The 21001-nt window shown below is 52.2% G+C and overlaps 1 protein-coding gene across 1 annotated transcript in view; it reads left to right on the top strand.

Moving 5' to 3' along the window:
* tenm2 (teneurin transmembrane protein 2) overlaps positions 1-20244 on the top strand; it is a 210205-nt gene extending 189961 nt beyond the window's left edge. The window contains exons 14-29 of the mRNA XM_036547720.1: positions 634-844; positions 1223-1342; positions 1752-2013; positions 2716-2983; positions 4729-4872; positions 5623-5872; positions 6292-6312; positions 6755-6984; positions 8439-8593; positions 9409-10298; positions 11120-11295; positions 12763-12998; positions 14588-14884; positions 15884-17501; positions 18271-18401; positions 18492-20244. Of these exons, the coding sequence (XP_036403613.1) occupies positions 634-844; positions 1223-1342; positions 1752-2013; positions 2716-2983; positions 4729-4872; positions 5623-5872; positions 6292-6312; positions 6755-6984; positions 8439-8593; positions 9409-10298; positions 11120-11295; positions 12763-12998; positions 14588-14884; positions 15884-17501; positions 18271-18401; positions 18492-19229 (5747 nt within the window). The 3' untranslated portion in view covers positions 19230-20244. The remainder of the gene's footprint in view (positions 1-633; positions 845-1222; positions 1343-1751; positions 2014-2715; positions 2984-4728; positions 4873-5622; positions 5873-6291; positions 6313-6754; positions 6985-8438; positions 8594-9408; positions 10299-11119; positions 11296-12762; positions 12999-14587; positions 14885-15883; positions 17502-18270; positions 18402-18491) is intronic.
* Positions 20245-21001: the final 757 nt, after the last annotated feature.

The following is a 21001-nucleotide window of genomic DNA, read 5'->3' as shown; positions in this document are numbered from 1 at the left end:
GACCGCCGGAACGTCACGCCGGAAAGAGATCAAAGTTTCGGGCACACACAGAAAGCCTGCTTTATTGCTTGTTTTGACTTGCTGCAGTGGGAGTTCAAGAGCCTTCGTGTGTGCGTGCAAGTATGCAAGCATGCATGTGTGTGCATGCTCTCACATGAATGTGTGTGTGTGTGTGTGTGTGTGTGTGGATGGGCAGTCAGAGACGAACACGAGAACCCTCAGGGCCAGAATGCTGTCTCTTTGATGCGGGCTTAGTAAGTTTGCGATTAAGGGCGAAATCCCTCTGTACAGGAGAGAACTCAAGTTCGACTCAGCACTTGTGAAAGACGATCAGTAATCAGGTTATCTATGAAAGAGGCTTTGCATGGTATTGATTTTTTACATTGTTTCAGGTTCATTAGTTGAGTGCGGTGGTTGCAGTGTGTCGTGATTAGGATACAAAACCGACGCGCATGGTCCCGTCAGATAAAAAAACAGATGTGCAGATAAATGTCTAAGGAATCCCGAGCTGCATGCAGACTAGCGTCTGCCCCAGTTTAGATGAGCGAGGAGGGAGGGGGAGGAGGAGGAGGAGGAGGAGGAGGAGGAAGGTGATGAGAGCCTGAGCGTGTGTGCGTCTGGCTCCTCCTGCAGACGGACTGACGGACTGCATGGACCCGGACTGCTGCATCCAGAGCCCCTGCCAGAACAATCCGCTGTGCCGCGGGTCACGTGACCCGCTGCAGATCATCCAGCAGAGCCAATCGCCCGCCCAGAAAGTGAGGTCCTTCTACGAGAGGGTGAAGATGCTGGTGGGCAGGGACAGCACCCACATCATCCCAGCTGAGAACCCCTTTAACGCCAGGTAGCGCACCTGCCACTTCAACGGCTCGTTCTGAGCCCCCCACCCAAACACACAGGCAGCCCGTGAATCTGTTACGTGCCATTGATTTTCCTGTTCAACTCACAACAGATTAAGAAGACCTAGTGGCAGTTTTTATTGATGGAGACATAGGAACGACATTGTTTTTGATAGGTTGATTCATGGTTTTCATTCAAAAGTAGATACATCTCAAATTTGTAAATCTTGATTGATTGACTCACTGACGTATTGATTGATATACAGACTGACTCACTGATTGATTAACTGACTGGCTGATTGATTGATTCGCTGACTGACTGATCGATCGATTAGCTGCCTGACGGATCGATTGCCTGACTGATTGGCTGACTGTCTCTGCAGCTTGGCGTCTCTGATCCGAGGGCAGGTTCTGACAACGGACGGGACCCCTCTGGTGGGGGTTAACGTGTCTTTTGTGAAGTACCCCCACTACGGCTACACCCTAACACGGCAGGATGGCACGTAAGTGAGCCCGCGTGGCCCGTCCTTACAGTATTATAAACTGTTATTAATAGAAATTATCCTTTACTGTGATTACGTTTGCATTTCACGTTAGATAGAATATATTAAACACTGTATAATTTTAAATCAGGTTACAGGCTAATCAGAAGAAAGGAACACCGTAGGGCTTATGGAGCTCATATCTCTCTTTCTCTGTCTCTCTCTCGATCTTGCTTGCTCTCTCAAATGTCCTTTACTGGCATTAAATACATTGTGTAATTATTGCCAAAGCATATCATACGGAAAGAAAAAAGGACCAAATAACAACTGCTAATCCAAACCAGTGGACATGTATATTGATTAAATACTTTGGTTATGAATTCTCTCCCTCTCACCTACCCCCTCTTTCTCTGTCTCTTGTCTCTGCCAGGTTTGACCTCATAGCGAATGGGGGGGCCTCCCTGACGCTGCACTTCGAGCGGGCCCCCTTCCTGAGCCAGGAGCGCACGGTGTGGCTGCCCTGGAACAGCTTCTACGCCATGGACACGCTGGTGCTGAAGACGGAGGAGAACACCATCCCGGGCTGCGACCTCAGCGGCTTCGTGCGGCCCGACCCCGTGGTGGTGGCCTCGCCCCTCTCCTCCTTCTTCAGCTCCCAGCCCGGGGAGAAGCCCATCATCCCAGAGACGCAGGTAGGCCGGCCCGGGGTCGGGGGGGGTGGTCAAGAGGTCAGGAGGTCAGCGCTCCACTCGCAGCACCCTTTGCCGCTCATCGATGCCTGCGCTGCCATCTCAGAAGCTGCGACTGCCATAACGTCTCAGACTCATTACACAATTCATCTGAAGCTCTGCCCGCTAGTGTTCTGGCAAAAAGTGGTGTTTATGAATGTTCATTGGCAGTAAGACCGTTACTTGGTCGTGAATCAATTGGTCATGATTTTAGTCTCGAAGAATTTGTGTAAGAATCATTGTACAAGCAAATCATTCGCAGCCAATACATTTTTTTTTTCATTCTGGCCATGAATGTTTGTCAAGAGAGGCTGTCACCAGAGCTTTTTAGCAAGAGCGGGAAGGAAAACGAGGCGCTGGGTTAAATTCTCGTTTAGCGGTGTCATGTAATGGTACTGTTCTCTTTATATACAGGTTTACGTGTCTTCTTTTCTCATCCTTACCCCTTTTTCCTTGTCTCTTCCTTTCCCTACCTATGTCAATCAACCCCATGTTGCTGTCTGCCATTTCTCAATGTTTCTCCCCCCCCCTCTTTTCTCTGCCTTCTCTCACCTCTCTTATTCCCTCCTTCTTCTCTCTCTCTGTCCCCCTTCTCTCCTTCACCGCCTCACTGTCTCCCCCCCTCTGTCTCTCCTCTGTCTCCCCCCCACCTCCCGCTCCCTCCAGGTCCTCCACGAGCAGATCGAGATCCCGGGCACCAGCCTGAAGCTGCGCTACCTGAGCTCCCGCACGCAGGGGTACCGCGCCCTGCTGAAGATCACCATGACGCAGGCCGTGGTGCCCCTCAGTCTCATCAAGGTGCACCTGATGGTGGCCGTGGAGGGACACCTCTTCCAGAAGTGGTTCCACTCCTCTCCCAACCTGGCCTACACCTTCATCTGGGACAAGACCGACGCCTACGGCCAGAGGGTCTACGGGCTGTCGGAGGCTGTCGGTTAGTGGAAGGGGTCGGGGTGGGGCACTGGGACTCTCTCTAAGCAGTGTGAGATAGTGGTAATGAGCAGAGTTCGTAACCAAATGGTTGCCGGTTCTGGGGCACTCCCATTGTACCATTGGGCAAAGTACTTAACCCAAAACTGCTTAAATATGTGGCTATGTAAGTGAATAATTTGTAAAATTACGTACCTATGTAAGTTGCTCGGGATAAGAGAGTCTGCTAAATGACAATAACGTGATGTAACGTCTCTGTCCTGTGACAACTTCCATTCTAACCAAAGAGAAGACAATGTGGTTTTCACAACGTCTGAACAGCCAGGCACCCTGGATGGAAGAGAATATTTGGGGCAGAGCTCATTTAAACCCGCTAAACTGTGCCTCGCCTGCTAAGCACGGAGAGCATAATGAGCGCGTGCGTTTTTCAATTAGCGAGGCCTGCAGCGGCGTTGCCTTTCGCGGCGCGGTGAGTCCGCATCTGCAGCTGCAGTCACATTAGAAGCCTCCCGCCCGGCCGGAGGGGTCGGGGAGCGCCTGTTTGCACGGCGGCAGCGGCGCGGGTGTTTCCGGAGAGGGTTTGGGGTGACAGCACCCCTCGGTGGAGCGCCTGGAGGGAGCGGGTCTAATGCAGGGCCTGTTACCGGAGGTGAAAAGCTGTTGAAGACACAGTTGTGTCGGTTTGCGTGCGCGCGCAAACGCCACCTCGCCCGTGCCTCCACCACAGTCCCACTGCAAACGCACCCCCCCCTTCTGAATATGTATTTATGTAAATTCCGTGCTGGTGCTCAGTAGTGCAGCCTCAGCGATGCCACCCCTGTCATGCGGAGGCCGTGACACGTACACAATGGTCCTGTGAAGAGAGCTGTCACTCAAATGCCTGTCACACGGCAGCTGCTCTGGACCCCCCCCGGGCCTCAGGATGGCCCTTAATTAAAATGAACAAGTGTTTTTTTTTTTTTTTTATTCCTCTTCTTCTCCTCATCCCCAATTACCATGTGTTTAATTGATTTCACACGGTAAGGTGTTTTGTAGGTGTTAGCAGTCACCTGGCCCCAGGTGTGCGCTAGCCCCAGAACCAGCAAGTTTGTAGCCGCTAACTGTGGCTGCAGTCCCGCCTTGATGCGGATGCAGTCGGAAGCAATTATCGCTGCGGTGAGGATGACGACTTCATCAAAGCTGCTATCACAATAATTACACAGTTGTTCACTTTATGCCGCCCAAAAGCCCAGGGTATTGATTATCACTGGAAAGTGTGACAAATGAGCAAAGAATTAGCATATAGCTATCGCAAAAAATAGTTACTAGCCCTCTGTCTCTTTGTTGTATGGTTTGTTGTTTTAGTATATGTCTGTGTACCGCGTGTGTATGTCTTGTCTGTGTTTGGTTTTGTTTGTTTGCTAGTTCAAGTGTATGATATGTCTGTATGCCAATATGATTGTGTGGTTAGTTATTACACTACGTTACTGGTATTTTGCAGATGCTCTTAACCAGAGCCATTTATGGGTTAAATACCTTGCCCAAGGGGAATCAAACCGGCAACCTTTTGGTTACAAGTCCTACTCCTTACCACTATGCTACACTGCCTCCCAGTTCTGTTTCTATGCCAGTGAGAATGTGTGGTTAGTTATGTATGTATGCCTACAAGAGTGTGTGATTAGTTATGTCTGTATGCCAGCATGTGGATGGTTCATGTTGATGTGTGCCTGTGTGTCTGACACGCCTCCTCTCTCCCCCTCTTGGTGCCAGTGTCCGTGGGGTACGAGTATGAGACATGCCCGAGTCTCATTCTGTGGGAGAAGAGGACGGCCGTGCTGCAGGGGTACGAGCTCGACCCCGCCAACCTGGGAGGCTGGTCCCTGGACAAGCACCACATCCTCAACATCCGCAGCGGTACGTTATTGCAATGTCACCGCAACGTCACACCGCTGATCCCCAGACGGACCTGCCCCCTCAGAGTGGCTCGCAGCCCCCGTGAGAGAGATGGGGCAGGGCATGAGAGCTGAGCTGCACTTTAAAGTCAGATCACTTTCACTGTATCACTAGCAGCAGCGTGTAAGCACCCATCGCTGTGTCGCGGTCACAGGTCAGGAACGTGGAAGAGACTGTGCCCTCTCTGCACCCGCAGTAAACAACTGCCTTCAGTGCCACTCTTACATCGGCACGTTCACTTCTATCCTAATGGTCTACCCACTGGGTCAGTCCCTCGTGAGCAGCAAGCATCCTAAATCAACATGCAAATCACTGGCCTGTCCCTGCTCTCCGGCGCTCCGCCTCCCCTCGCTCATTGGCCGGAGCGCTGTGTCCCGGGGCCCTGGCTTTCTGCTGGTTGACTGAAACGCTGTAAGCAGAGGGAACTGGCTCCAGGCAGTGCCTGATGGGCCTGGAGTCGGTGAACAGGGCTGTGGGGATTGCGGTCTCCCCCGTCTCTTCCACGTCTCCCCTTTTCCTTTTCTAAAGTGGAAATAAACGAGAGCTGGGACTTCAAAGCATTTAATTAAGCTTTGCAGCCGTGTACCGTTTAATCAGACGGTGATTTCAGGGCCGTCTGAGCGTGAGCGCGAGCGGCAGTATTGTTAATATGAAGAGGACCGTGCGGTGGGGTCGGGATGCTGAGGTACCTCTGTTTCTCCGTCCGAAAAGGCATCCTTCACAAGGGCAGCGGGGAGAACCTCTTCCTGTCCCAGCAGCCGCCCGTCATCTCGAGCATCATGGGAAACGGCCGTCGCCGGAGCATCTCCTGCCCGAGCTGCAACGGCCTGGCGGACGGGAACAAGCTGCTGGCCCCGGTGGCCCTGGCGGCCGGCATCGACGGCAGCCTCTACGTGGGGGACCTCAACTTCGTGCGCAGGGTGTACCCCTCTCTCAACACCACCGGCATCCTGGAGCTCAGGTTAGAGGCAGGAGGGGGAGGAGGGGGGGCGTACAAGGAGGAGATATCCTGGGGTCCTATTAAAGAGTGAGAGGAGGTTTCCCGGGTTCCTATTAAGGAGCGAGAACAGACCTCTCTGGGTAACAGTGACAGACTGTGCTTTGATGGTGTCTCTGTCACCCTGTGGGGGACGTGTCTGAGATGAAAGATCTGGTTTCTGTCACACTGTTCTCCTCTCCATCTGTCCACACAGTGGCAGTTCTGCCCCGAAGCACAGTTACTTCCGCCCGCTCGGCGAGACGGGGCCGCTTGGCTGTGATATGTAAAGCACAGCCCACAGTGCACCCGTAATGGGCCGTCTCAGAGCCTGTCTCTCTGTCTGTCTGACTCTCTGTTATCACTGACACTGACTGTTTATTTCTGTTTCTTTTCCCTTCTAGAAACAAAGACTTTAGACACAGGTAAGATGTGTGAGACACTCGTTGTCTTGTGCCGTCACCACATTTCCTGTTGCTTGTTTCTGCATTTCTTAATCATCAGTGTTTAACACTTGGGCCTTACTTGTCTGTCAGCGTAGAGTCTGCCTTGGCTGCTTGCTTCTTTCTCTTCACCGCTGAATATTCCAATCCCATAGAATGTGAAAATATTGTGTCACTTCTGAACAGATAAAAGATTCATGAGAAGTGAGTGTCATTACACTTTCCACTGCAGTAAGTCCGTTAGCGAAGACGAGGTGTCCCATCTCATCCGTGTCGTCAGACAATTTCAGAAAAATTTTCAGAAGACACGCTGTAGACTCAGGAGATATTAAAATCCCCCAATAGTCGCTGGATCGAGGGATAGTTCTAAACACGAATGCATTTGCTAGTCGCTTAATTACTGTCTCCCGTCTGTCTGTCACAGCAACAACCCGACGCACAAGTACTTCCTGGCGGTGGACCCGGTGTCCGGGGCGCTGTACATCTCCGACACAAACTCCCGCCGGATCTACCGTGTGCGCTCGCTGACCGGGGGCCGGCTGCTGGCCGACAACGCCGAGGTGGTGGCCGGGACGGGCGAGCAGTGCCTGCCCTTCGACGAGCGCTGCGGGGACGGGGGCAAAGCCGTGGAGGCCACCCTCATGAGCCCAAAAGGTGGGGGAACAGGGGACGTGAGAGGGGGGCAAGAGTGGATGCAGGGGAGGGCCAGGGTAGGGTTTACCTTTTCGGCTCACCCTGTAATATTTGGTCTCGTGTCACCCATTCGCACATTCTACCACTGAGTTCCCCAGATACACCCTGGTGGCACAGACGTCTTCTATCAGGTCAGGACCCCACCTGTAGGTCCCACCTCAATCAGCATCACCTCTCTGTAACACAGGTAACACCTCAGAAGGGTTAAAGAATGTTCTCCACTAACAGCTTCCACAATCAAAGAGAACATTCAACCCATCAGCTGTTAATTAAATCGCCGGCTTGCTGCTGGGAATCGAAGACTCTCTTGTCTCAGTTACACTTTTCCTGGTTCTTGTCCCTCGTTGGGACGAGACGGTAAGTACTATGCCCAACCCTCAGAAGGTAGCGTGTCTGAGTTGATTAGAGCTGGGAACGAGAGGACACGGATATCGCCCCCCTCCAACCCCCTGTTCCTGTCACTTCTCCCGTCTCGTAACAGAGACAGGTTTCACACTGGTACGGTACAACCCTCTTCACCTGCCGCACACGCTGACCTGAAAAAACACCTGAGGTGTCACCTGCCCTGAGGTTGAGTCACTGTGACTTCCTGCTTAGATCTTCTACACAGTTACCCACAATTCCTCGGGAGAATTCTCTGAGCTCAGGCATGATATCAAATGATCAGTTATTGTGTTGGAAATATCTGTTGTTTTTTAAACTGTTCTATGTATAAAATAATGTGTGGCGTAGTGGGAAACACACAGAATGAAAGCAGGGCAGAACCAGGGGGGAAGGAGGGGAAAAAAGGCATAACAGACAGAAAAAAGTTTAATTAGCCCACTGATTTTGAGTCCTGGCCTGGAAAACAAGACGAGAGTTCTGACACCAAACTGTCAAAAATGTCACGCTGTCACATTCATTATCTCCTCCGCAAGAAGGCACCCGGGTGTCAGACGACGGAGAACCGATTCCAGAGTTTCTGAAGGGTTTACAAAGTGAGGGAGAGATGAAGCCGCTCCGGTTTGTGTGGAGTTGGCCGTCTCCCTCGGAGTTCGTCTCTTCTTCCCCGCCTGCCTAAGGGTGCCTTCCCAGACGTGTGGGCCTCGTTTTCACAGCGCTTGCCTACAGAGCGCCTTTGCAGCCGTGCGTGCCCACGCGTTTCCGCAGAGAACATTATTGCAGTTTGTTTGCTTTGTGAAATGGCACCTGATTGGCTGAGTCACGGACCAGATGCAGAGCTGCGATTGGCAGAGAAAGAGAGCACCAGAGGTTCACACATTTCGTTCCTGAGGAATTTATCACTGTTCTCATGGAGTGCTACACAAAGCGCGAATGTGGCGAAATCGTTATTTCTCTCTGTACGTGAAGCGGAGGAGTCGACTGCCGCAGATCTGAATGTTTTTTGCAGCTCACTCTCCCCTCCCTAACCGCAGGGATCGCCGTGGACAAGAACGGGCTCATGTACTTCGTGGACGCCACCATGATCCGCAAGGTGGACCAGAACGGCATCATCTCCACCCTGCTCGGGGCCAACGACCTCACCGCTGTACGACCACTCAGCTGCGATGCCAGCATGGATGTCAGCCAGGTCAGGCCCACGGCATGCTGGGATATCCACCAGCACCTCCAAGTCACATGATCACAGCAGAACCGGATCCAGAAGCAAACACAGGGGACAGTTTACCCTGTCTTTCTGTATTGGTCCTCCTATTCCCCCTCAAAAGCATCCCTCTCAAGAGTCAAATCAAATCACACATCAAGTAATCCACCAGCAGCAAAGCACCCCCGGTTGATTATCGAATGTGATGCATATTAACATTTATATTTCATCATTTTGCAGACACGCTTACACAGAGAAACTCACAGTGATGCATTCAACAGGGCTTGGCAAGCTGCACAAACTAAAATATTAGTGGAATCCTTAAAATGTAGTGCCCCTGTGAGAAACACTGCCACAGAGGGCAGCAGTATAGCATAGTGGTAAGCCACAGGGCTTGTAACCTGAAAGGTTGCAGGTTCGATTCCCTGCCGGGGCCCTGCTGCTGTACGCTCGGGCAAGGCACTTAACCCAGAATTGCCTCAGTAAGTGTCCAGTTGTATAAACAGATAACATGTGAAACTGTAACCTATGTAAGTTGCTCTGGATAAGGCAATAATGTAATGAAATGTAATGTATAGCGTACCCTAAGTACACCCTACATTGCATTTCATTCACGCTACATTCATTATGTTGTACACCCTTTGATGGCAAAGTACACCCTACATTGCATTTCATTCACGTTACATTCATTATGTTGTGTGCCCTTCGACGGCAAAGTGCTGTCAAAGGGCACACAACATTAAAATATTGCCATACAACCTTAAACATGTACGTGATGGTGGCTTTGTGGCTTCCGCATTCAGGTTCGTTTGGAGTGGCCCACTGACCTGGCGGTAAACCCCATGGACAACTCTCTGTACGTTCTGGAGAACAACGTCATCCTTCGGATCACGGAGAACCACCAGGTGAGCATCATCGCTGGGCGGCCCATGCACTGCCAGGTGCCCGGCATCGACTACTCCCTGAGCAAGCTGGCCATCCACTCGGCGCTGGAGAGCGCCACGGCCATCGCCATCTCGCACACGGGCGTGCTGTACATCGCCGAGACGGACGAGAAGAAGATCAACCGCGTGCGGCAGGTGAGCACCAGCGGCGAGATCTCCCTGCTGGCGGGCGCCGCCTCCGAGTGCGACTGCAAGAACGACGTCAACTGCAACTGCTTCGCCGGCGACGAGGGCTACGCCACCGACGCCAGCCTCAACTCGCCCATCTCGCTGGCCGTCTCGCCCGACGGCACGCTCTTCATCGCCGACCTCAACAACATCCGCATCCGGGCGGTGCGCGGCAACCGGCCGGGCCCCTCGGCGACGGGCCAGTTCGAGGTGGCCTCGCCCCAGGAGCAGGAGCTGTACGTGTTCAGCGGGGAGGGCCGGCACGTGCAGACCGTCAGCCTGGTGACGGGCGAGCCCCTCTACAACTTCTCCTACGGCGCCGACGGCGAGCTGGCCGCCGTCACCGACAACTGCAACAACACCCTGCGCGTGCGGCGGGAGGGGGCGGGGCCGGGCGGGGCGGGGCTGCTGCGCCTCGTCCTGCTGCCCGACAACCAGGTGGTGACGCTGGGGCTGGACGCGGCGGGCAGCCTGCGCTCAGTCTCCGCGCTCAACCAGGAGGTGGCGCTCATGGGCTACAACGGCAACACGGGCCTGCTGGCCACCAAGGCCGACGAGACCGGCTGGACCACCTTCTACGAGTAAGTGTGTGTGAGAGAGAGAGAGAGAGAGAGAGAGAGAGAGAGAGACGGCACTTGTGTCTGTGTGCTTGGGTGACTTTTCTGCTGAGCGATTAACGCTGACAGCATTGCCCTGCAGAGCTTTGTGTGTGTCTGAGCATTTGTGTGTGTGTGTGTGTGTGTGTGTGTGTGTGTATGTGTGTGTGTTTATGCATATCTATGTGTGTGAGTTTATGTTTTGTGAGTGTGTGTTTGTGTTTATGTCTGTATGTGTCGTTGTGTGTGTGTGTGTGTGTGTGTGTCATTGACAGTGGGTATGTGTGTGTGTACTGAATATGTGTGTGTGCGTGTGCAGCCGCAATGTCCCCGCTCTTCAAAATAAACTTGTCGCATTGAATACGATGATGAAATCTCCTGAAACGCTGGCCTGTTCTCCATGTTTAGAGGAAAGCTGCTCCATCTAATGCCTGTCCCTCACTGCTGTGCTCTCTCAAAGCCTCCCCCGAGGCGAGCAATGTTCTCCGATCTGACAGGCCTCAGAAAGCCCAGCAGAGACTGCACTCCCCAGAGTCTGCTGCCTGTGATGGGTGAACAGTCTGTGAGCCTGTGACAGGTCCGTCCACCATCCGAAAATGCTCTCGCTCCTCTTAGCAGGGGAAGCCGAGCCCCATTCTGTGTCCCGGCCTCAGTTTTCCCTTTCGATCAAGTCAACCGGGAGCTCTGGCCTTCCCAAGGGCGCTCTGTGACTCAGGTGACCTCGTCAGAGGCTCGCTGTGACATGGACGTGGTGTCCCCGCAGAGGGTGGTCACTGTCGCGCCTCTCCCCTCCCCCCCCCCCGCAGGTACGACAGCGAAGGCCGGCTGACCAACGTCACCTACCCGACGGGCACGGTCACCAGCCTGCACCGGGAGATCGAGCGCTCCATCAACATCGACATCGAGAGCTCCAACAGGGACGACGACGTCACCGTTATCACCAACCTGTCGTCCGTGGAGGCGTCCTACACCGTGGTACAAGGTGAAACAGACTCACTAGAGCGTGCGCTCTCTCACGCCCACACGTGCACACACAATCATATACGCTCACTGGAATGCATGTACACATATCGGGGGGGGGGGGGGGTCTGTCTTGGTGCTCTGTGTGTCTGGACTGAAGTGTATGACTGAGTGTGTGTCTGTGTGCAAGTGTGTACCTCTGTACGGGTGTGCAAGTTAACGAGTGTGTGTCTGTTGGGAGTGTATGTGAAAGAGAAAGAGAGAGAGAGATAGGGAGAGAGAGAAAGTGAATTTGAAACTGAATTGAGTAAGTGAGAGAGCGAGAGGGGGACAGGGAGAAAGAGAAAATGAGAGAGGGTGGGGGGAGAGAGCGAGAGTGAAAGAGAGACGGAGGGGGGACAGAGAGAAAGAGAAAGTGAGAGAGGGAGGGGGGGGGAGAGAGAGTGAAAGTGAGAGTGAGGGGGGACAGAGAGAGAGTGAAAGTGAGAGGGAGGGGGGACAGAGGGAAAGAGAAAGTGAGAGAGGGAGGGGGGAAGAGAGAAAGAGAGAGAAAGTGAGAGAGGGAGGGGGGACAGAGAGAGAGTGAAAGAAAGAGAGGGGGGACAGAGAGAAAGTGAGAGAGGGAGGGGGGACAGGGAGAGAGAGAGCGAGAGAGACTTCTCTCCTGTGAGCAGCTCTCTCTCACAGCAGTCCTATGATGAATGTCAGCACAGCGAAATTCATTACCTGCGATACAGTAAATTCCAGCGTGTGTGTCTGAGTGCTGCCAAGGCCCCCTGATCCCACAGCTTATTTAGCCAGTTTAGCAGAGAGATGAAGCAGAAGAGTGATTGCGTTTCCCCCACTGACCTGCGGGGGGCATGACAGAAAAATAAATGCACCGTTCAGCATGTCTGGAACTTAGTGGAACCCTGAGAATAAAAGTTTGGAGATTTATATGAAAATCTGCCCTAGGGGCTGGTAAAAGAAGAAAGCTATTTGGCTACCTTAAAGTCATTTTTGATCTTATTCCGGAGTTCTCCACAGCCCTCCACTGTATAAATCTCCCTTTAAGAGCTGGCTAAGCTCCTCTCTCATGCCCTGGAAAGACAATTTAGCTGAAAAGCTCTGAACATAGTCTTAACAGCGCAGTCGCGATGGAGAGGCAGGCACGCTCCTCTGCAGATTGTGCACTGAAATACTGCTTAAAGCCCTCTGCAAATTTGCTTTATGGAGGGCTCTAGTTTACGGCGGATTGTTCCAAGTGCAGTGCATAAGATTGTTGCTGTGTGCAAATAAAATAAAAAGCTCTTGCTCTTCATTAGCGCGCTTGAAAACCGAAAGCACTCACCTCTCGTCCGCAATAAAATTTGCGGGGGGCTTTCTCTGTGTGTGGTTAAGGGAGAAATGGTCAGATTCGGAGTGGCGGAGTGACTCTTTGTGGTGCACCTCTTTTTGAAAGGCGCGATAAAGCACAGCGTTCGCGTTTCTCTGTCATTTGGAAATGCAGACCAGGTGCGGAACAGCTACCAGCTGTGCAACAACGGCACGTTGCGGGTGCTGTACGCCAACGGCATGGGCATCAGCTTCCACACCGAGCCGCACATCCTGGCGGGGTCCGTCAGCCCCACCATCGGCCGCCGAAACATCACGCTGCCCACCGACAACGGCCTCAACTCCATCGAGTGGAGGCTGCGCAAGGAGCAGACCAAGGGCAAGGTCACCGTCTTCGGCAGGAAGCTCCGGGTGAGCATCGCTCCGTGTTCCACGCCGCCCGCCCGTCCTGCGACTGGCCCATTTGCCATTTTAAAACAGGTCCTGCTTAATAGCTCAAGTTTTGCAGTAAATGTCAGGTATGACCGCAGACCATGAAATGGGAGACTTCATGGTCTGCAGGCATACCTGCGCATTGTGCTGCCTCCGTCCACAGTGCACCCACACCTAGGAGGCTCTGGGTGGGAATCAGAGGTTCCATGTTGCTCTGCTAGTTGTCGTTTCTGTCTTTGGCTATGCCCCTTGCAGCGAAGGGCGAGAGCAGTCAGGCCTCGAACCCGGGTCTACGGGACACCAAACTGCGGCTTTGACCGCAACGCCAAAGGCACCCCTTCATGAGTAGAACAAATCCCTTCGTGGAAGAGCAAATCCAAAAGTCCTTATCTTAACAAACAGCAGAGACAGAATCTCCAGTATTGAACACAATACGAAAAATATCATTCAACGTTGAGTCTGGGACTCCTGAGTGGCTCAGTAGGAGGTTGTGGTGAGACATGCGTAATGTACATTTGACAATTCGAAAAAGCGGAAAGGAGACAAAGGGGGGGAAATGGCAGTAATGAAGGATTTATTTTGTAGAGCCTAATTAAAAGTGCTCCTCTCTCAAAGTGGCTCACAAGATAAAAACAAGAAAAAGGAAGGAAAAATGAAAGAAGCGGTGGAAAGTAATTAACAAATCACTCAAGTTCACAATATATGTGCTTTAAAGTAGGACAGTGCCTGTACTTAAGTAACTACAAATTGCATCATACTCATTCCATTAAGCACTAAAGGCTAAGAGATAAAGATGTTTTTTTTTCGCTTGTTACGAACTGCAGGGAAGTCGCAGGGCTGCATTTGTATTTTTGTATTTTTACATTTGTATTGTCTCCAAAAGCACCAGTTTATTGTGTAGGAGAGACAAATAACCTGAGCTGGTGGAGCTAAGGGTACAAAGGGGTGTGTATGGTGTAGTAAGGTCAGTAGTGTATGACAGTGCCAGATCACATAGGACCTTCTGTGTCATTAGTAAGACTTTGGGTCCTAAATTGTCCTGGGGGCCAGAGTAGATCCATCAGAATTTGCTGCGCTGATGGGACTTTGTTCTTGTGAAAATGCAGCCTGCTGAGTTCGGCCCGTGATGTAATTTGGACAGAATAGATTCTGAGGCTCCAGGGAGAAAGGCATTATAATAGTCTATTCTTAAGAGCACAAAAGCCTGCGTGAAGAAGCAGGAGGTCCCGCAAACATAATTAACATGCTTCTCAGATGTAAGCGAGGCAAATACAATCCCGAAAATGTCTGTCAGACAGGGAAGGGCGGACCAGATTTGCATCTCTGTTAATACTGAAACCATTGAATTCCCTGATGTTAAATTTAGAACAAGCGAGCAGAGCTAGTTTTCCCAGTGCTTAACTGCATGAAATCTGATGGCATCCATCTTCTAATTTCATAAAAATGGGAAGTTGTGTTTAACGTCGGTCCGGCCTGTGAACGAATCTGCGATATGACCCGTGAACTCCTCTTACGGCTTGTGAAAGAGCGTTTCTGACATCACTTCCTCCCCCTCGCGCGCGCCGCAGGCCCACGGCAGGAACCTCCTGTCCATCGACTTCGACCGGAACACTCGCACGGAGAAGATCTACGACGACCACCGCAAGTTCACACTGCGCATCATGTACGACGCGCAGGGCCGGCCCGCCATGTGGCTGCCCAGCAGCAGCCTGGCCGTGGTCAACGTGTCGTACTCGCCCTCGGGCCAGCTGCTCGGCCTGCAGAGGGGCAGCATGAGTGAGCGCGCCGAGCTCGACTCCCTCGGCCGCGTCCTCTCTCGCTCCTTCGTGGACGGCAAGGTGTGGAGCTACAGCTACCTAGACAAGGTGAGTATCCCTGTGCAAACCTACAGTACAGCTACCGCTACCGGGACAAGGTGAGTATCCCTGTGCAAACCTACAGTACAGCTACCACTACCGGGACAAGGTGAGTATCCCTGTGCAAACCTACAGTACAGCTACCGCTACCGGGACAAGGTGAGTATCCCTGTGCAAAGCTACAGTACAGCTACAGCCAGCTGGACAAGGTGAGTATCCCTGTGCAAACCTACAGTACAGCTACCGCTACCGGGACAAGGTGAGTATCCCTGTGCAAACCTACAGTACAGCTACAACTACCTGGACAAGGTGAGTATCCCTGTGCAAACCTACAATAGAGCTACCACTACCTGGACAAGGTGAGTATCCCTGTGCAAACCTACAATAGAGCTACCACTACCTGGACAAGGTGAGTATCCCTGTGCAAACCTACAATAGAGCTACCACTACCTGGACAAGGTGAGTATCCCTGTGCAAACCTACAGTACAGCTACAGCTACCTGGACAAGGTGAGTATCCCTGTGCAAAGCTACAGTACAGCTACAGCTACCTGGACAAGGTGAGTATCCCTGTGCAAAGCTACAGTTGAGCTGCAGCTACCTTGACAAGGTGAGTCGCCTCATATATGCAGCTGTTCTGAATGCCTGAGAGGTACATATTAAAAGGGTCAAGCTAGCATGTTGAGTCAGAGGAAAATACCCACACCCTGCTATTATGCTTCTAAATGCTTTATTTGATTTTACCCATGAGCATTGACAATGTTTCATCCATTTGATCTTTATTTGACTTTGTGTTAGTGTTTTATTTTTTTGTCGACTTTTTAAGTTAATGGATGTGCATATGCCCTGTGAAACCATCAATTTAGAATGTTATCTGTGAACAAACAGCATTTTGATTAGTTGTGTCTGATACTACGTGCAGGAGGATCATATGGGTATCCTTGATGATGATGATGATTATGATATTGATGAATTCCTGTTGATGCCTGCTGTCTGTCCTCTCCCCCAGTCCATGGTGTTGCTCCTGCAGAGCCAGAGGCAATACATCTTTGAGTTCGACGCCTCGGGGCGCATCACCGCCGTCACCATGCCCAGCGTGGCCCGCCACACCATGTCTACCCACGTCTCCGTCGGCTACATCCGCAACATCTACAACCCTCCGGAGAGCAACGCCTCGGTCATCCACGACTTCAGCGAGGACGGCCGGCCGCAGGCCACCTTCTACCTAGGCACAGGCCGCCGCGTCCTCTACAAGTACGGCAAGCTGGCCAAGCTGTCCGAGGTGCTGTACGACAGCACGGCCGTCACCTTTGGCTACGACGAAACCTCGGGCGTGCTCAAGATGGTCAACCTGCAGAGCGGCGGCTTCTCCTGCACCATCCGCTACCGCAAGATGGGCCCACTGGTCGACAAGCAGATCTACCGCTTCTCCGAGGAGGGCATGGTCAACGCCCGCTTCGACTACACCTACCACGACAACAGCTTCCGCATCGCCAGCATGAAGCCTGTCATCAGCGAGACGCCGCTGCCCGTCGACCTCTACCGCTACGACGAGATCTCGGGCAAGGTGGAGCACTTCGGCAAGTTCGGCGTCATCTACTACGACATCAACCAGATCATCACCACCGCCGTCATGACGCTCAGCAAGCACTTCGACACGCACGGGCGCATCAAGGAGGTGCAGTACGAGATCTTCCGCTCGCTCATGTACTGGATGACGGTGCAGTACGACAGCATGGGCCGCGTGGTGAAGCGCGAGCTGAAGATCGGCCCCTACGCCAACACCACGCAGTACCGCTACGAGTACGACGGCGACGGCCAGCTCACCGGCGTCAAGGTCAACGACTGGTCCACCTGGCGCTACAACTACGACCTGAACGGCAACCTGCATCTGCTGAACCCGGGCAACAGTGCCCGCTTGCTGCCGCTCCGCTACGACCTGCGCGACCGCATCACCCGCCTGGGGGACGTGCAGTACCGGCTGGACGAGGACGGCTTCCTGTCCCAGCGAGGCTCCGACGTCTTCGACTACAACTCCAAGGGGCTGCTGGTGCGGGCCTACAGCCGGACGCCGGGCGGCTGGAGCGTGCAGTACCGCTACGACGGGCTTGGCCGCCGTGTCTCCAGCCGCACCAGCCTGGGCCAGCACCTGCAGTTCTTCTACGCCGACCTGAACAACCCGGCCCGCGTCACGCACGTCTTCAACCACTCCAGCTCCGACATCACCTCGCTCTACTACGACCTGCAGGGCCACCTGTTCGCCATGGAGGTGAGCAGCGGCGAGGAGTACTACGTGGCCTCCGACAACACGGGCACGCCGCTGGCCGTCTTCAGCAGCAACGGCCAGATGATCAAGCAGCTGCAGTACACGGCCTACGGCGAGGTCTACCACGACTCCAACCCCGAGTTCCAGCTGGTGGTGGGCTTCCACGGCGGCCTGTACGACCCGCTCACCAAGCTGGTGCACTTCACGCAGCGCGACTACGACGTGCTGGCGGGCCGCTGGACCTCGCCCGACCACGGCCTCTGGCGCAAGATCGGCAAGGACCCGGCGCCCTTCAACCTCTACATGTTCAAGAACAACAACCCGCTCAGCGACATGCTGGACATCAAGAACTACGTCACAGGTACGGCAGGGGCCAGGTACAGCTTCAGAGACATCCGTAACACGTCCGTACATATAGATGTATCACAGGCATTATTGAAAGGAATTGCAGTATTAATTTGCGCTATTTTAAAATGCAATTGTGTGAGTTGTGAGGGCATGGTAAGGCACAGACCTACAGCAGTTAGAGATCAGGGATAACCAGTCCTCCTTTTGGAAGTTAATAATGGATCAGCCTGAATCCTGCACCAGCCCAGTTCACCTTTAAATTCCACCACATTCCTACAAAGAAGTACAAAACCTGACTTGTAGTCAAACCTCATTTACAGTAATGTATCTTACTGGAACTGCAAAAGCTTATTTCAAGGTTATTACAAGCGGGAGCTGAATGTTAAAGGCAAGAAAAAAATGAGTGAATCAGTGATTCCCCTAAGTATAAACAGAATAAAATCATCCATCTTTTTATTTTTTGTTATTGAAGCTGAAGTGAAGTAAGGAATTCATGATATCTTCAGGATTTGTTTAAAGAGGTGCATGGGATTAATCTGAATTCTCAATGAGCCATCTTTGTATGTTACATTACATATTTTCTTCTTATCCAGGGTGACATTTAAATATTACATATATTATGCATTCATATAGCTGTGTATTTAGTGGAGATTGTCACTCAGTCCCACCTGGAATTCAAACCCTATCTACTGCTCCACACTGCCACCGTGTGTGAGGGGGACACTGTGGATTGAAAAGAGAGGTCAAATCCTTCCCTTTGTCTCTTTCTTGTCATTTTTCAGATGTCAAGAGTTGGCTGGTGATGTTTGGCTTCCAGCTTAGCAACATAATACCCGGCTTCCCCAAACACACTGTATACTTTGTGGACCCGCCCTACGAGCTGCTGGCCAGCCAGGACTGTGAGAACGGACAGGTGAGTCTGGTTACCACATCAGACACTGAGACCCCCTGTGAGAGCACTAACCCCTGACCTTTAACCCCCGACCCTGTGCCGTCTCTGCAGTTGATCACCGGAGTGCAGCAGGCGGCGGAGCGGCACAACCAGGCCTTCATGGCGCTGGAGGGGCGGCTGCTGAACAAGGAGAGGCGGGCCAAGCGGGACAAGCCGGGCCACTGGTTCGGCACCAGCGCCCCCATCATCGGCCGCGGCGTGATGCTGGCACTGAAGGAGGGCCGCGTGGTGACGGCCGTGTCCGGCATGGCGAGCGAGGACAGCCGGCGGGTGGCGCTGGTCCTCAACAACGCCCTCTACCTGGAGGGCGCGCACTACACGCAGGACGGCCGCGACTGCCATTTCTTCGTCAAGGTGGGCCCGGCCGACGGCGACCTGATGGCGCTGGGCCTGACCAACGGGCGCAAGGCGCTGGAGGGCGGCATCAACGTGACGGTGAGCGGGCGCTCGCGGCGCGGCGCCACCGTGGAGCTCCGCGCCGCCGCGCTCTCCCTCAGCGTGCGCTACGGCCTGGGCGCCGACGTGCTGGACGAGGAGCGCACCCGCCTGCTGGAGCTCGCCCGCCAGAGGGCGCTGTCGGGCGCCTGGGTGCGGGAGCAGCGGCGCGCCCGGGACGGCAAGGAGGGCAGCCGCCTGTGGACGGACGGCGAGCGGCAGCAGCTGCTCTCCGCCGGCCGCGTGCAGGGCTACGACGGCTACTACGTGCTGCCCGTGGAGCAGTACCCCGAACTGGCCGACAGCAGCACCAACATCCAGTTCCTGAGACAGAACGAGATGGGCAAGAGGTAACAGACCACAGAGCCCCCCGCGGACTGTCCTACCGACTGCTCTCCCCTCCCCTCTCCCCCCCTCCCCTCTCCCCCCTCTCTCTGCTCCACTCCTCTCCTTAGGAGAACAAAAGAACACATGGGGTGACATGCTGAACACTGCAGGGACTTTTGAACTGAAAAAAAAGATGTTAAAATAAAATCATTACTGCCACAGGCATAAAATGAAAGTGGGAAAACGTAACTTTCTCTTTGACCACAGACTTGCAAAAAGCACCGACGAACGTTGGAAACAAACAAAAAAAAAAAACACGAGAACTTCTGATGGTTTAAAACAAAAAAAAAGAAGGAGAATCCCCTTTTTAAAAAAGAATAAATATTTTCGCCCATATTTTTTGGGCGTGTGTGGTAAGATGATGTCAGCAGGAGGTGGAGGGACAGGCTGGCGCCGTCGTCGCGGAGACGCCTCCACCGTGTCGGAGTCGCTCCGAAGGAGCGGCGAATAAAAGGATCGCACCGTCTCAGGCCTCCCGTCCAAACACAACACAACCGCCAGCCGCTGGCACAGCAAACTCCGCAAAAACTGCAAACTGCTTTCAGTTCCTTTAAAAAGGGTCGGACAAAGACAAACGTTTTTAAATAAAAGGCTACAGAAAAACGTACCGATGGCTACACTTGCGGTAAATAATGTCATACATTGTTTTATTTAAAAATGGGGGGAAAAAAACGACATCGTATCAAGACGACACTGAAGTTCAGGGTGTATTTTAGATTCTGTAGTTTTGTACGTTCCAGTCGCAGTAGAATTGTGAGACTCTCACCAGGGCACTGTACAGGATGGTAAAAACACTCTCACACCGAGTCAAAAAGACAACTAGTATCAAAAGCTATTTATTTTTTATGTTTGTTGTTAAGTTATTTATTGTTCTTTTTTTTCTCTTAGTACTCTATGACAATCATGAAGGAGTCACTATTTGTTTTTAAGAGGACGAGCATCGGTGGATGAATTTATTTTCCTTTTGTAAAATATGTAAGAATTTTTCATTAAGTTTTTTATATTAATTTTGATTTGCTGCTCAGCAAATTATAGTCACGAACAAAAAATAATTTATGTAAAGTGTTTTAAAATGGTTTATACTTTAAATAAAGTCTTTAAACTGTGAAACCTGTTTTTCAAAATATATCTGTATGTACAGTGTATAGATTTACCTTTATGCAGCACAGTAGAATATTGTTCAAAATATCAAGTTTTATATTTCTAACAGGAAGTGGCTTGTTATGTGCAAACCTATAGCTGGTATTACTACTCTAGAATTTTGTGAAACTCAGATATCCCAAATCTCAACTATCCCTATTCTGTTGTTTTACGCCCCAGAGAAATCGCTGTTATAGACCCCCCCGACCCGTAGAAAATGATCATTTTCACTGTGAAGAGCCTCAGTATGGATGTTATGGCTTACCAAATCAGTATTGAAAAATGATTCTTACACCTACTAGGATGAGACTCTTCTGAAAGCTTATAAATAAAAAAATTGTTTACTTCACATGGTGTTGTCGACTCTCCTCTGTTTCTTGCCGCGGATTTGCTGCGCTGTGGTGAGCCGGCCCCTGGGGGGGCACGTTCTGCTGGAAGAGGAGCATTCTGGGAACAGACGCATCACTTCCTGCGTCGCTCCGATTGTGCGCTGTATTGTCCTGACACACAAAATTCCATCACTTCAAGGTAGGAAAGGGAGTGTGAGGAAAGAGTGATTTGGTTACGGAGTTTCTTTGTGTGGAAGAAAGGGATACATT

Source organism: Megalops cyprinoides, chromosome 16 (genome assembly GCF_013368585.1).
Source record: "Megalops cyprinoides isolate fMegCyp1 chromosome 16, fMegCyp1.pri, whole genome shotgun sequence".
Lineage (NCBI taxonomy): Eukaryota > Metazoa > Chordata > Actinopteri > Elopiformes > Megalopidae > Megalops > Megalops cyprinoides.
Note: the sequence above shows the minus strand (reverse complement) of the source record. Positions and strands in the feature narration are given on the sequence as shown.